This window comes from Lissotriton vulgaris, unplaced genomic scaffold (genome assembly GCF_964263255.1).
Source record: "Lissotriton vulgaris unplaced genomic scaffold, aLisVul1.2 SCAFFOLD_5496, whole genome shotgun sequence".
Lineage (NCBI taxonomy): Eukaryota > Metazoa > Chordata > Amphibia > Caudata > Salamandridae > Lissotriton > Lissotriton vulgaris.
The window spans coordinates 35,812-50,921 of record NW_028240762.1 but is presented as its reverse complement, the minus strand read 5'-3'; the positions used below and the strand labels follow the sequence as shown (position 1 = coordinate 50,921).

Genomic DNA, 15,110 nt, shown 5'->3' with positions numbered 1-15,110 from the left:
GCTAATTTCCCAGGCTGCGACAAGTGCTTTAGCGGGCATTCACTATTTTAGCATGTGGGGGACCGAATAAGATCTCCTTGCGGGAGTCAACAGTGTGGTCTCGTCTCTTCTTTCCCTTTTCTTGATGACCACACCTTGGGGACCTTGAAACAAGGTATAAATAGCAGCAGGACAAGAGGGAAACCCTCCAGGGAGGTCCCATTACTGCGGACACCATCAGGTACCGTAATCCCTGTTGTAGGTGGGCAGGTGGCCCGGTAACCTACGTCTAAGGAGTAGTGTACCACGTTACTCCTAATAGGAGCACTGGGGTTTCAGACTACATAAGGCTGCCTTGGCGATATGGGTATGGTGTTTACTAGCACTGATTCCTGTATTAATTACCGGCTGCATCTTCATGCCCTAATATTATGATGGTCATTTTGAGCCTTACCGTATCAGGATTTCCATAAAAGGCACAATAATGGTGTTATGGTGACCAGTAACGGTTTGGCGATCTATGTGTTTCTCTCCCCAGTCTTTCTGCTGCATTCATGAACTGATAGTATGATTTATGTTGTTTTAACTTGCAATGAGAAGATGTCAAATATAATTTCAGGAGCTGCAAATTGTATACAGTGATGGTGTAGGTTTTTCTCTAAGACAATGCTCAGCCTATAAGTATTTACTTTGTCACCAACTGTGATGTTTATGACAACTGCTTAGTTGGCAAATGATGTATGAGTAATGTGATTGTGGTCTATGTGTTCATATGCAATATAGGAGCTATTTCTATATACTACTGTGTGTAGTCTCTTTTGTGGTGTATTTATTGTGTCATTGGTGTATGTGTGTTGCGCAAATGCTTTACACATTACCTCTGGGATAAGTAGGACTGCTCTGCCAAGCTACCAAGGGGGTGAGCAGGGGTTATTTTGGGTGTGTAACTCCCTTACCCTGACTAGAGCTGTGGGTTATGCCTGGCTTAGGTGCATACCCTAGCCAACCAGAAACTCAATTTCTAACATTCATTCATCAGAAAGGAGAGAGGTCAAGGAAAAGTGGTTAGTAGGTCGTAAAACACAACTATACTCAGACATCACTGTGGAGTGAAGTCTCAATGAACAGCTTAGACTGTTGCAAAGCACTACCATACACAGCAGCGTTGTGATTGGTCTGAGCGACATGGTTCAGCGCTCTGACAAGGACTGGCAGGCTGTGAATGTTCTCCACAGCCTGGGAGGAGAACATGCAGTGCACAGGATGGTTTGGCCAGCCCGAGACGGCCGTCCAGCCAAACCAGCATGCACACTTAAGGTGCTGCCACTACTCCTCCCTCTGTGACACAGGGAACCCAGTCCTGGCAGCCTGGCTTCAACTGCAAGCTGATTACAAAAAACAAAATAATAATAACGGAACGTTATCATTTTATTTATTGTATCCAGCTTGTAGTTGAAGCAGTGGAGCGATGCTCCTTCACCTTAGCAGAGGAGCCGCCGCTGAGTGACAGGGCCATAATAGTTAACCAAATTTTAAAATGTTTCTTTAACTGGTACTTTGACTCATAGCCATCACCCTTGTACAATCCCTAAAACATTGCAAAATTTGCCAATCAATTGTATTGGCTAGAAGAAATCCAACCCCCCCTTATAGCAGCACCTGTCGAAGAGTAAAAACAGTGTGAATATCAGTTAGGGACTAAATATTTGGGGAGGTTATCTTTAAGGCTGGTTTTCTTGAAGAAAAATTGGTAGGAATGTGGTCAACCAATTCAACATAGCACGAGCATTTCACTTATTGAGTAACCCACTGACGTTACATGAAGTAATATTAACTTTTTGCATCAAAGGAAACCCTAAACGTCTAAACACAACCCCTCTCTCATTTTGGCGTTCCACCACATCACCTGTTCAAATATAACTCATCACAACCTCCCCCACACCCCCCCCAAAAAAAGAAAAACAATAAACTTCCTGGTTATGAAACTGCTAATTTGTCCTGCTGGTGTGCCACCCTAACCTTTCTTTCCGCCTATCCAACCCAACACCATCTGAAGGGGAGAGTGCCCATGGTCCTCCCTATCAACCCACACTGTAAACAAGGGTACCCAGACATAGCACCTAACCATGCTCCCGGGGAGCCGCCACCCCCAGTAGAGGAGATGATGCAACAAATTCCAGAGCCATTAAAGAAGTTGAACAGAGAGTATCCGATCTGGAGGACTGCTCTCCAAACTGCTCTCGACAAAGATACCGATGCCCTCCAAAAAAAACTACAGGCCTCCAAAATCAATATGGACGAAATAGAGAACACCACAAGAAGGCAAAATTTAAATTTTGTGGAGATCCCAGAGGGAGTGGAAGTAATTGAGGATCATGAAAACCCATTGCAGTATAACTAGACATTGATTAAAGAACACATTTTGGATAAAGCCCCTGCTGAGCTCACTAGAATATGAGCCCCCAGAGTCCATGCTCAAGGTGCATCAAATGCTAAGTATCCTCGAACGATGATTGTGAACTTCGCAAACTATCGTATTAAAGAGGCTATTCTTTCTAATGCCATCCAAAAGAAACCCTTTCTGTTACCAGATAGGACACAGATTATGGTGTTTTCAGATATGTCAGCGTTAGCAGCTCCTCGACAAAGATGAGATTTTCTAGGGCTAATTGGGCAATTCAGAAATGCTAGAGCACAGGCTTCAATAGCCCTGCAATCTAAATTGAAAATCTTGTTTAAAGGTCAATCTTACCTTTGCGTTACCTCAGAAGAGGCGCAAAAGGTTCTTCAGAGAGTCTCAAAATAAGAAATGTTTGATGCTCAGCAGGTAGCACGTTCTAGCGTTTTCACTGTTTTGAGTTGAATAATACAAGTGTTTCAATGTTTAAATGAGGAGTTGATTTAACTGCACTTTGCACTTTTGCACTAGTCACCTTCTTTACATTATGTTTTTAGGCCCAGCAATGTGGGGCTTTGGAATAGTTAAGTACAATCTTGGCTGGAGAAATCTCTTTATCTTTAACTTGATATTTCGCACGTAGCACTTTATGATATTAATGTGGGAATTTTCCCATGATGCTTATGTGACGAATGGGCCTTTGTTGTATTTGCTACTGAAATTTTGTATTTTTCACACTCAATTTGAATTACACTTGGGTCTTAATGATGTTGTTTTAGCTTAGTACGAATAGTATGGATCGGCTTATATAAATAAATTAAACTTTTTTTTTATATAGTCAATATTTACCATGCTCCCTTTCCGATGTATAGCTTTCTGTCGAATTTTCAAGGATCGTTTCCTCAGTTGCTCAACCTGCTCATACCTTAAAAGTACAGAAGACAAAATAGTAATTAACGAGGGAATATTTTTTAACCACCAGTGAGAACAGTTTCTCTAATATATAACAGAATGCCTATTGCTCAGTCAACCAGTCAAATGTAGGAACTAATAACAGCTTCTAAATGCCACTGAACTGCTGGAAACCAGAATGCAAACGTGCACCTTCTTTCTTTTTTGGAATGATAATTAATCAACATAGTAGCTTAGAGTAGGAATGTACAAATGATAGACTACAAAGAACAAGAAGATTATAAATAAACATGTTGTGTTACTTTATGTTAAAGTGCTCATTTTTCCCATCAGATATTTTGGTGCTAAATAACAAATGTTCACTGTTATCCAAAACAATTGGTACTCATTTTATTAACAGCAGAAGGACAAATGACTCAGCGGACCCTCCAGATTTTGAACCTGTGACCATGAGGTCAAGCACAGATTCCTTGAGCGAATGTCTTCATAAAACTTCCAAGAACAATTACATCCAGTCAAAAATTCCCCATAGTTAGCAATGTGACCATACCACTACCCACTGCATTACAAGTGACCTCATAATTGACATTGCAGATAATATTACATGTGACTTCGCCAATGCCTCGTTGATGTCAAAGATGTGACATCACAAAGGACTTTACATGAAGAGAAAATTGTACAGGGCAGACATGGCCACATGAGGCTAAGCTCCCACTGGAGGCGATCAGATATCCACACAGAGTTTACAGCTACTGCTTCACTTACTGTCAGCAGATGTCTCCAAGCTAACGTCTATAACATTCAGACATATGCTCACAAAGTATTGGCAGCTGTGGAAAAAGTGTTGGCTTTTGTCAAAACGTGCTTTCTTATTCCTCAAAAGTGCATCATAGTACCAAACGTGCCATAATATACAAAGAATGGGCTGTCATACCAAAGAAATGCTGCTATGTTTCCAAAGCGTGTCACCGCATTCATTGAATATGCTACCAAATATCAAAAAGGACCAGGTATATGCTTATGATAAGCCTTTATATGTAATGTACTGAAAATGTATGCTGCAACAATGCTGTACTCAAAGATGTAAATGGTGATGTCACATGGGATGTCAACAATGAAGCAATTTGCAATTTAATCGGTGAGGTCGAGTGTGCACGCTTGAGCAGTTTATGGAGGCTTGCCATTGTATGGGTAACCATAACCAGAACATTTCTACGGTTTTCTTACTTTGGTTAATAACCATAATGTCCCTTCTAATACAGGTTTTGTAAGCAAGTTGTAAGGTTTTGTTAGGTTGTAAGTTACTATGGGCCTGATTTAGATATTGGCGCAAGGGTTAGTGAGTCACAACGGTGGCTGACATCCCATCCACAGAAATATAAATCCTATAGGATATAACGGGATTTGTATGTCGGCGGACAGGATATCCGTCACCATTGTGAAGAGTAATATGTCTAAATCAGGCCTAATATCACTATAGAAGAAAACAATACTGTCACTTAAAGTTTGTTCAGTGAGTACTGTGAGGTTTGTAGTGTTACCCCTTGCCTACCACTGCTTGTACATGCATGGAATGGTCAGTGGCCTGGTTCTGTAGTAAGGACGCTGGAATTAAGCTAGCAGATAAAAGCTATGTTGTTTAAATCAACTGGAGTAAGGTACCCTCCAATAGTGATTTCTGAGTTGGTTTACGAAACTTAAAGAGCCTTACGAATGTGATTTGCTGGCTCTTACTAAGACGGTTAACATGACTGGGTGTAATGAGCAAGTGAGGGTGAGGGTCTAGCAAGGAAGGGCTTTGAGAAAATAATTAGCTGCACTTACCAATATGGCGGTTAAAAATGAAATAGCCTAGCAAGGGGTCCATTCCAAAAATCATACTGCTTGTATTCTTAATAGTGGAACACTAGTTTTCCTGTGAGCAGACATAGCGGTTCATCTAAAGATCATCAACATTTAATATGTTTTTTTGCATCTTGTCAATGGGGGAGTCAGATTGCTTAGAAATGATGGGGAGGCTACCTTTTCACTGGTTTGAGCTCAGCAATTCATGTCAGTCCAGGGCTTAAAGGAAGGTTCAACTTTACTTGTTTTATATCTTTCCGCTTAACAAAACAGAAATCTTTTTCATTAAACACACAGCAGGAATGTAAACTGAACCCATTTCAAATCTAATTTTTGTATACAATCTTGTTGTTTAGGCATGGACAACAAAAATGAAGAAGAGATGCATAATTCCTTCACACCTGGTCATTGTATATGTCTTACTGTTAAAGTTTGCACACAATTGCCGTGTTTATCAAAATAGCAAGAGTAACAGGACTCACTTCAAAGCTCCCCTGCAAATTTAGGAAAGGCAATTGATAGAGGCACAACATCTCAGACCTGTTGAGCTTCAATAAACAATCCATAAATCTGAAAAAACCTATCAGAAAAAAGGAAGTTTGTGACCACAGGAGATATCTTCTTCGGTTCACTTATCCAAACTTATCTAATGAAAGATCTGCCCAAGCAAGTTTTCGTTTACTGTTGGTCAACTGCAGAACTAAAAAACACAAATGGCGAACCACCAAGCTCTATTGTGGCATTGGAGTTGGGAAACTGAGGACAACTAGATAATTGTGAAGGTCAGAGCACACAAGGGCCCCTAATTAGATGCACAGAATGTTTCATATCTGATTGCAAAGATGAGTACTTTAGAAAACCAAACTACTTCAAATGAATCACAATAACCCTTACTTATTTTGTTTTTGATACAACATGGCTAAGGCATCAAGTTCACGAGCAACGCCTGGATGTTCCGCCCCATATGCATTTTCACTGATTTCTAGGGCCTGCTTGTAAAGCTGTTCGGCATTTCCAAATTTCTTAGACTGCACGTAAACCCCAGCTAGCTGGTGAAGGGACTGCGCCACACTTGGGTGGTCAGGATCGAGTGCTGTCTCTCGAATCTCCAGTGACCTCTGTAATGGAGCCACTGCCTGCAAAAAAAAAGTCAGACACATTAGTTAAAGTTTACACATTCCTTTAAGTCCTGATTCTGTCAACAAGTACAACCTTCACAGTAACTCTGGTCTCTGGTAATGTCACACTACATCTTTCTACATGTTAGCCTTTCATCACAAAGAAACACATTTGTATCAGCGTGGGGTTCTCTGTACAAGCTATATTACAATATGCATCCTTGACAACAAGTTGAGGTATAAAAAAGATAGTCACGACAATTTAAGAACAAAAGCACAACTGACATTTGCATTCTTACTAAGGAATGTATTAGGTAGAGTACTTGACCTGATTAATGCAATACTGATAAGTACATTCAACGATTGTCATGACACAGAATGAGAGCATTCTTGGATACAAGAACACAACCTGAAAATAGAACAAAGATTGTATGCAAAGCAGTTGTTGCATGCAGCACCAATATAGGTTCCACACTAATGTAATGGAGAGCTTCTCTAAACAAAGGTTCCTTTAACATTTCTAATCAAAGGATAGTCTCTGGGTCCAGAAACAATGCCTGAACCATTGGAAGGTTTTCACTCCTCCTCCAGCAGGAGGGCAAGAGATTTAGCATATCAGGCCCATGGACTTCAAAGTCCATGCCAACTTTGAGATATAACCCCCAGCTTCCCCAGACCTGGGAGATGCCACCCCATGTCTTAGGCCAACTTGGCACCAGGACAGGCTGGAAATTAGATATGCAGGGAGGCGTGGTGCACTGCCAGGCCAGTCACACCCCTAAGGTGGGATGCCTGATGTGACCCACGAAAGAAGGATTACACCATCTTGATTTTGGTGGGATTAGCAATTTTGGGACAGGATTATGCCCACAGCCTACAGGAAGTGGTCATATAGGGGGTTGCCGTGACCCCAAGGCTAAGTAGCCTATTGGCTACTATCTTTCTCTCCGGTTAAAGCCCCTAAATTCAGTCTTAAAGTGACCCCTGACACCAGGAACTGAGATTTGACTGACTCCAAAAGAAGAAGGACCAAGAAGTGCTGGAGAAGCATGAACTGTGGACCAGAACCCGACGTGGCGCCAAACCCTGCCTGCCTGCTGTCTCGACAATTGTAAGAGGATGACTGGTCCTGCAGCTGTGCACCTTCCAAAACGTCAGAGAGCTGCCAGCACTTCATAAATCAAGCCAGCATCTCTCTTGGAGTAGAGGAGCTACTCCTGTGTCCTGCAGGTATCGATCGCACGCTCCGCTTCACTGAACTGCTGACCACCGGAATCAACAACGCAGTAGCCAGCCAGGAGGAGGTGTTCCGTGCTTCCAGAGTTGAGCCCTGTTGACCTAGCAAGTAACAAGATGCTAGACACTCCAGGAGCTCTCCAGCACCAATAATACCTGAGGTACCACACCCCTTGCAGCAGCCAAGACTTGTTGGTGGTCCAAACCAGATCCCAACCTTACAGTGACCAACTAGCCAACGAGGGATGTCAACACTGCAGAAGCCATCCGAAGGGTAGCCCAGCTGTCCTGTTGTGTCCCCATCTCCAGGTCGTCCCCTGAAGCAAGTACTTCTGACCGCCGCAAACGAGCTGGACAAAATACCACTGCACCGAGCCAGAGTTCGGCATGACCAACAGTGTAACTAGCACCCAGAGACCCCTAAGACCAGAGCTCACCTGTGAGTTCCAACAGACTGGTCCCCCAGTCCCCACCTGCAACCTCTTTCTGCAAGCCCTCTAAAGCCTCAGATCACCACAACCTACTGGACTAAACACGACTGCACAAGAGCCCCACAGCCAGAGTCCACTTCAACTGACAGTGCAACCCGGCTCCAGAAGGGAACAGTCGGAACACTGAGGCCTCAGCCACGCATGTTCCAACATCACAAGCGTAACCACGCTTGTCTTAATCACACATATGGTGGTTAAGGCGTATGCATGATCTAGTTGCTGGCTGGCTGGCGAAAGCAGGAGGAGGAAGGATCGGGAGAGGATGCGATGTGGTGAGGTAAGTGGGGTTTTGGGGGTGGGGTAGTTTGTATGGGCTGGGGGTAGTTTGCAGGCTGGGCGGGTCAGAGCAGTTTTCAGGGCTGGAGGGTGGTTGGGAGTTTTAGGGCTCAGCGCAGGGGACATGAAAGAGGCAGCTTTCAGGCCAAGGGGACAGTTGGGCTGGGGCAGGAGGGAGGTGCGGGAGGTTTTAGGGTGTACAGGCTGGTTTTAGGCTCAGGGAGTGGGCTGGGGTCGGAGTAGTTTTTAGGGGGCTAAGTTTTAGTGCTCAGGGCAGGAGACATGAACGGGATCAGTTTTCAGGCTGAGGGGGCAGTTGGGCTGGGGTAGGGGGCAACAAGCATAGGTTTTAGGGGACGAGCTGGTTTTAGGGCTCAAAGGGGGGGTTGGGGTCGTTTTTTGGGGCTAGGAGGGTCGGGTTTTAAAGAGAAGAATAGGGAGTCGGGTAGTTTATAGGGTTGGAGCGGGTAGAATAGACTGCAGGAGGGCCGGATTTTAGGGCTCAGGGCAGAGGGGCAGTAGTATGATTTTTACCACACATGACCCTTCGCCAATACGGTCTTTACCACAAAATTGTGTGGTAAAGGCTTGCGTGGTAAAGGCATGGTCGTGGTTAAGACTGCGTGGCTCAGACATGCGTTGTTGAGGCATGCATAATTCCATCACACCGCCCTACGGAGACCCTAAAGAACCGAGCCCCCCCACTTTGGGTTCAACTGGACCGGTGCCCCGATCCCCACTTGTAGCTTCTTTTTTACAGGTAACTGCAATGATGCTACCAACACCAAAAAGCACCTCTGTATCCGGACACCCAAGGGCCGATTGAGATGACCTGTTGGTGCTGCCTTGGACCATGACCCCTACTTACTTTTAGTCCAGAAGAACAGTCCTGCAAGTCATTGACAAGTGACTGTATGAAGTATATGTTATTCTCCATAGGATTTCATTACCACAATAATTGGAAATACAGTGCAATTTCTCTTTCTTGTAAAATCATTATCTCAAAAGTACTTATCTAAGATTGAGGTTCTTGGTGTTAAAAAATATATAAAAATAAGTGTTATTTTTCAAAATTGGTCTTGAGTTTCTTCTTGAGTGTATGTCTCATTTATTGAATCTGTGCTTTCAACAAATGCATTAACACTACCCTCTGATGAGCCTAAATTGCTTGCCCACACTACCACAAAAGAGAGCATTTGGGATTATTCATTTAAACCCTGTAAGCCAATAAGGGTCGTTTGAATTTTCTACATAGTGTACCTCTACCGATTGTCATCTCATTATAGCATCAAAATGCTATTTAAATATTGTTTCAGGAAATTCCCTGGCAAACTGGTTGCATCACAAAGCCTTGTCGGATTTTAGCTCAAAAAACAGATCCCCAATATCCACGAGCAGTCTAATATATCAATTTGTCTTGTTGTTCTACACGAGGAAACAAGTATGAATGCTGGAACAAGCCTACTGTCCACTAGAAGGACATAAACTGGGTGCACCAACAGAGAATGATGGCATCTGGCTATTTATAATTAAAATCACATATGGGATTCATGGCCTGTTTTGCCTGACCATACCAATTTTCAAACATCATGTGGACCTAGACTAATTCACTGAAAAGACTGAGCAAACCCTTAGAACAATACGACACAATAACGTCTAAATAGAACTGTAACTCACCAATACTATGCATCCAATATTGGTCGACAAAAGTTCCCCAAGCCTCATCTTCTTCAGAGCAACTCCGATGTATGAGTTTTAGTTCTAGCCTGAACAGCAGTCACTGCAGTTGAAATGCTACAAACAAACCAGCCTAAGTAGTTAGTTAACAGGAGAAATAAACACATACCTGATTGAGAAGACCCAGGTCCTTCAGAAATCGTCCAAGTGTTTCGTAGAGATCAGCCAGGCAGGCCATGCTCTCCTCTCCTTCGCAGTTCTTTTCATACTGCTTCAGTGAGTCAAAATATTCAGCTGCCATTGAGTTTTTATCTTTCCCAATAAAGTGCCAATAGCTCAGTAGCTCAGCAAAGTAACCCCTAATCAACATAAAACAAATCACGAGATATAAAAGTATGTTCTGCGCGAAGAGAGATTTCTCAATCTGTCATAATTCTTGAATAGAAAAACAATTCTCCTTATCCAGTAACTCCTGTACTCCTTTTTCGTAGTCCCTTTGCCATTACTATAAATATAAACGTGACACACACACGGTAGACAGATCCCCCAAGTAATGCATAAATGGGCTGCTATCAGTACTTAAGAAGGCATCACTCTCACATTAAATGACTGCTTTTTGACTCTTACTCGTCAAACAATGCATAACGATTTGTTTGTTTCAAACTGACAGACGCAGAATTGTGATTGAATGATTTCAGAGAAAGGTCATAAACTGATGATATCCATATGACAAGAATGAAGAAGTTTGATGACGATTTACAGTACTTGTGCAAACTTGTGTAGAACTTGTCACATCCACCACATGTGGCGTCATATTGAACACACTATCTGGAGAAGACTGACAGACTCGAGTTGGACTCTGTGATATTTGTTTCTGGCGGTACCATGTGTAACAGATGATGTACCCATTTCAATATCGTCTCCAATATATCAATAAGGTGGGTTTGCTCTTTTTACCTACATAACAGTTGCCTCTTTTCATCCTGTGTGTGAAAAATGGTTGAATATGAAACTTACAACTGTGAGCTCTTTATATGATTGTATCTTCGCTCAGCCCCACGCTTTTCAAAATCTACATGGCCCCCATCTCCGCCATCGTCAGACAGCATGGACTCCGCATAGCATCCTACATTCTCTCCCTCATGAAGGAACCCATCACCACCAGACTCCGCTTCCAGGAAGGAATGAAAGGCGTTGCATCCTGGATGAGCAACAGCTGCCTGAAGCTCAACTCTGAGCAGACAGAAGTCCTCGTCCTCGGACCCACCCCTCAGCATGGGACAACACCTGGTGGCCCACCGCCCTTGGCAACTCCCCTCACACCCATGGACCATGCTCGGAACCTCGCCATCATACTCAACTACTCCCTGACTATGACGCAACAGATCAACTTTGTCTCCTCCACGAGCTTCAACACCCTCCGCATCCTCTGCCAGACCTTCAAATGGATTCCCCCAATCCAAAAAGACCTTTCACCCACTCACTCATAACAAGCAGACTGGACTACAGAAATGCCCTCTATACCGGAATCAACAAATCCCTGCGCAAACACCAGACCTTCCAGAACACCGCTGCCAGACTTGTCCTCAGCATCCCACGACATGACCACATCACCCAGTACCTACATGACCTCCACTAACTCCCCGTCGAGAAGAGAGTAACCTTCAACCTACTCACCCACACCTACAAATCCCTCCACAACATCAGACCCCAGTACCTCAAGGAAAGAGTCTCCTTCCACGTACCTTTGCTCTGCTGACCTCGCCCTCACCCAAACCCCACGCATATGCAGAGCCGGAACGGGTGGAAGAGCCTACTCCTACATCGCAGCAAAGACCTCGAACGAGCTCCCATTCAACATCAGACGCTCCCCCACTCTGCACACCTTCAGGACGAGCTTCAAGACCTGTCTCTTTGGCTGAATTAGAGCTGCTCACTCTTCCCCCCCCCCCCCACTCCACCCCCCCCTGCACCTTGGGACCCTCATGGGTAAGTAGTGCACTTCACGAATCCCAGATTGATTGTATGAAACTAAAAAAAAACTTTTTTTAAATGTAGGAATTACAGTGGCTTACACCTCAAGCCTTTCTATGACAAATTCCGATTGCCCCATACAAAACCTAGCCTAAGCATTGATGCTCCTGTGGTATAGTGCCACAGAGACATCAATAACACAAAACTCTAAATTGACCTATAAGGTTAAAAGTTTTTCCACTTCTTGAAAGGCCTAGTAACAGTCCTTTCGATGCCATGTCAGAGGAAAGGATAATCCAAAAGACACAAAGGTGACTCAAAATTCTTAGCAACAGAAAACTTAGTTGATTTGAATCGATCAAACTGCAAATTCTACCCACACAGCTATATTTTGTTTAATGCAACTGGTGCAATTACAATTCTTGGGGTTCCAGTCACGAATATTTTAACCCCTTAAGTGCTGCCTCGGTGCATTGGCCGACGGCAGCACTACCTCCCCAGTGCTGCGCACGACCATTGGACGTCCATTCAGCACTAGTTCCAATGGACAGCGCAGCACTGGGGAGGAATGTTTAATAGCATCTATGAGGTTAATCTAGTTTGTGTGACTAGGAATTTGGGGTGTTTATATATCAATTAAAATACAAGATTAGCACTTCGTAGTATATGTTGGTGTTCACCTCTGAATACAAATAAATTAATATTGGTTACCCGCAATCAAACAAAACTGGTCTCCTTTTTATATTGAGTTCAAACTGTTCTTGCTTTTTGTGATTTTAATAATAATAATGTGCATTTATTTCCTGTTTTATTTGACTTGATCCATCTTCTATAAAATAGAAATGTTATCAAACAACAAATGTACCAATGCTATTACTGCAGGGAGAGTAAAGGCCAATTCAGATAAAATAGAGCTCCAGCCAAAATTTGTATAAGTCATAATGCAAGTCTAGATCAAAGGGCCTGATAGGATATACTCTGGCTTTGAGACTCTTTTTGGGGTCAAGATTAAAAAAAAACACTCTGTAAGTCCCAGCTGACAAAGGAGGATTTGAATTCCAGGCTGTTTCAGTTTTTATCTTGAATTTGGCTGGGTACTACTAACAATTTATGACTTGCCCACCACTGCAGATAGAGCTGGATCAGCTGGTGGAAGATGCTGCCTTTGTGCAGTCAGAACATGGCTGGCTCTAGAACGTCTATGGTAGCTTGGAACACCCTCTGCCATGGTTCTCAGCCACTGATTGCACACTGCTGCCAAAGGGGTGTCAGGTCTCCTAAAGAGTCTTCAACCTTTCACGTCAAGGGAGCTGAGAGTTGGCATCATGGGGAGAGTAGCAAGGGTGCTGCACGCATAGTTTTACAGACCACACAAATAGGCAGGGCAGTCACAAGTTGGCGGGATAGTGCCTACTGCAATCCAGCATTAGAATTTTTTTGCAATGTATGCTTATTTAGTTACTCCTTTGCATCGGTTGATTATGGATTGAAATCAGCTCTTTCTCTCTGTGAAAATGGAGAAAAGCCAAGAATACCATTTCAGTCATCATTTGTCTTTGGTTGGGATAGCCAACAATATTTGGACACATTTCTCACTTAGGTGGTTGTATGCACTAAAGTGTTCACAGCAGCTGGTTGTCACATTTCTTGAACTAATTCAGGAAGCAACTAAGCATGTAGGGCAGCCTACCCCCTTCGTCAGGTCATCACATCACTAGGTGGCCTGCCACTGGTTCACTCCTTCATTTGGAGTGGCATAAAGACATTTTGCTTGAAGGAAAAGGTAATCTCAAACACCTAACTCATTGGGTCAGCTTATCACATCAGTGGCAGCTATCTCAGACAGATAAGTTCCACTGCAACATTCTCTAGTTACAATTCATAATAGGCTCTCTGATTATATACTGAAGGCACCTCAAAAGAGCTGATCACAGGATGTAGGGTGGTAGGCAGACAGCACACCTCTCTTGGCTAACAATGCCCACAGTTTTTGTTAATGTGCTGCTTCTTGCAAACCACTTCTGACTTTTAGTGCAGTGAGCACAAGGATTTCAACTGAAAGTCCTGTTGAGTCAAACCAAACACACAACAAACTAGCTAAACTCAGCTGTGCAGTGGGAGTAGGAAACAAGCATTTACAATGCAATGGTCTCGCCATTCTTAAAGTTAGAGCTATTGGCATTGCTCATGACATTATTTTTATTTATGTTTTTAAAACATAAATAAATGGCATTGTAATTTACAATGCCAATAGCTTAATTGCTCGCAAATGCGAGACCTATTGCATTTGCACCCACACAGAGCCACACACACAAAGCCACCCACACACACATACAGAGCCACCCACACAGGGTCATTCACATAGAGCCACCCACACAGAGCCACCCACCCACACACAGAGCCACCCACCCACACACAGAGCCACCCACACACAGAGCCACCCACCCACACACAGCCACCCACACACAGAGCCACCCACCCACACACAGAGCCACCCACCCACACACAGAGCCACCCACACACAGAGCCACCCACACACACAGCCACACACACATACAGAGCCACCCACACACACACACATATATATATACAGAGCCACCCACACACACACATATACAGAGCCACCCACACACACACATATACAGAGCCACACACACACACAGAGCCACCCACACACAGAGCCACCCACACACACATACAGAGCCACACACATACAGAGCCCCACACACACAGAGCCACCCACACACACAGAGCCACCCACACACACACAGCCCGACACACACACAGCCCGACACACAGATCCCCACACACACACAGCCCGACACACAGAGCCCCACACACACACACAGAGCCACACACACACAGAGCCACCCACACACACACACACAGAGCCACACACACACACACACAGAGCCACACACACACACACAGAGCCACACACACACACAGAGCCACACACACACAGACACACACACACAGACACACACACACAGAGACACACACACACAGAGACACACACACAGAGACACACACACACACAACAGAGACACACACACACACAGAGACACACACAGGGAACAGAGGTCTGAAAAAACACTCACAACGAGGGAACAGGGGGCAGGAAAGCAAAGTACAACCAGGGGGCAGGAGAGCAAGCACAAACACGGGGCAGGAGAGCAAGCACAAAGAACGAGGGGGCAGGAG

General features: G+C 44.1%; 1 protein-coding gene across 1 annotated transcript in view; it reads right to left on the bottom strand.

Annotated features, from left to right (window-relative positions):
• The window catches only part of LOC147672881 (nephrocystin-3-like), a gene marked incomplete at its 5' end in the record, with an annotated part of 106,806 nt that overhangs the window by 62,612 nt on the left and 29,084 nt on the right, over positions 1–15,110 (bottom strand). Inside the window, 3 exons of the mRNA XM_086947953.1 lie at positions 3,227–3,302; positions 6,029–6,270; positions 10,102–10,291. Of these exons, the coding sequence (XP_086804079.1) occupies positions 3,227–3,302; positions 6,029–6,270; positions 10,102–10,291 (508 nt within the window). The remainder of the gene's footprint in view (positions 1–3,226; positions 3,303–6,028; positions 6,271–10,101; positions 10,292–15,110) is intronic.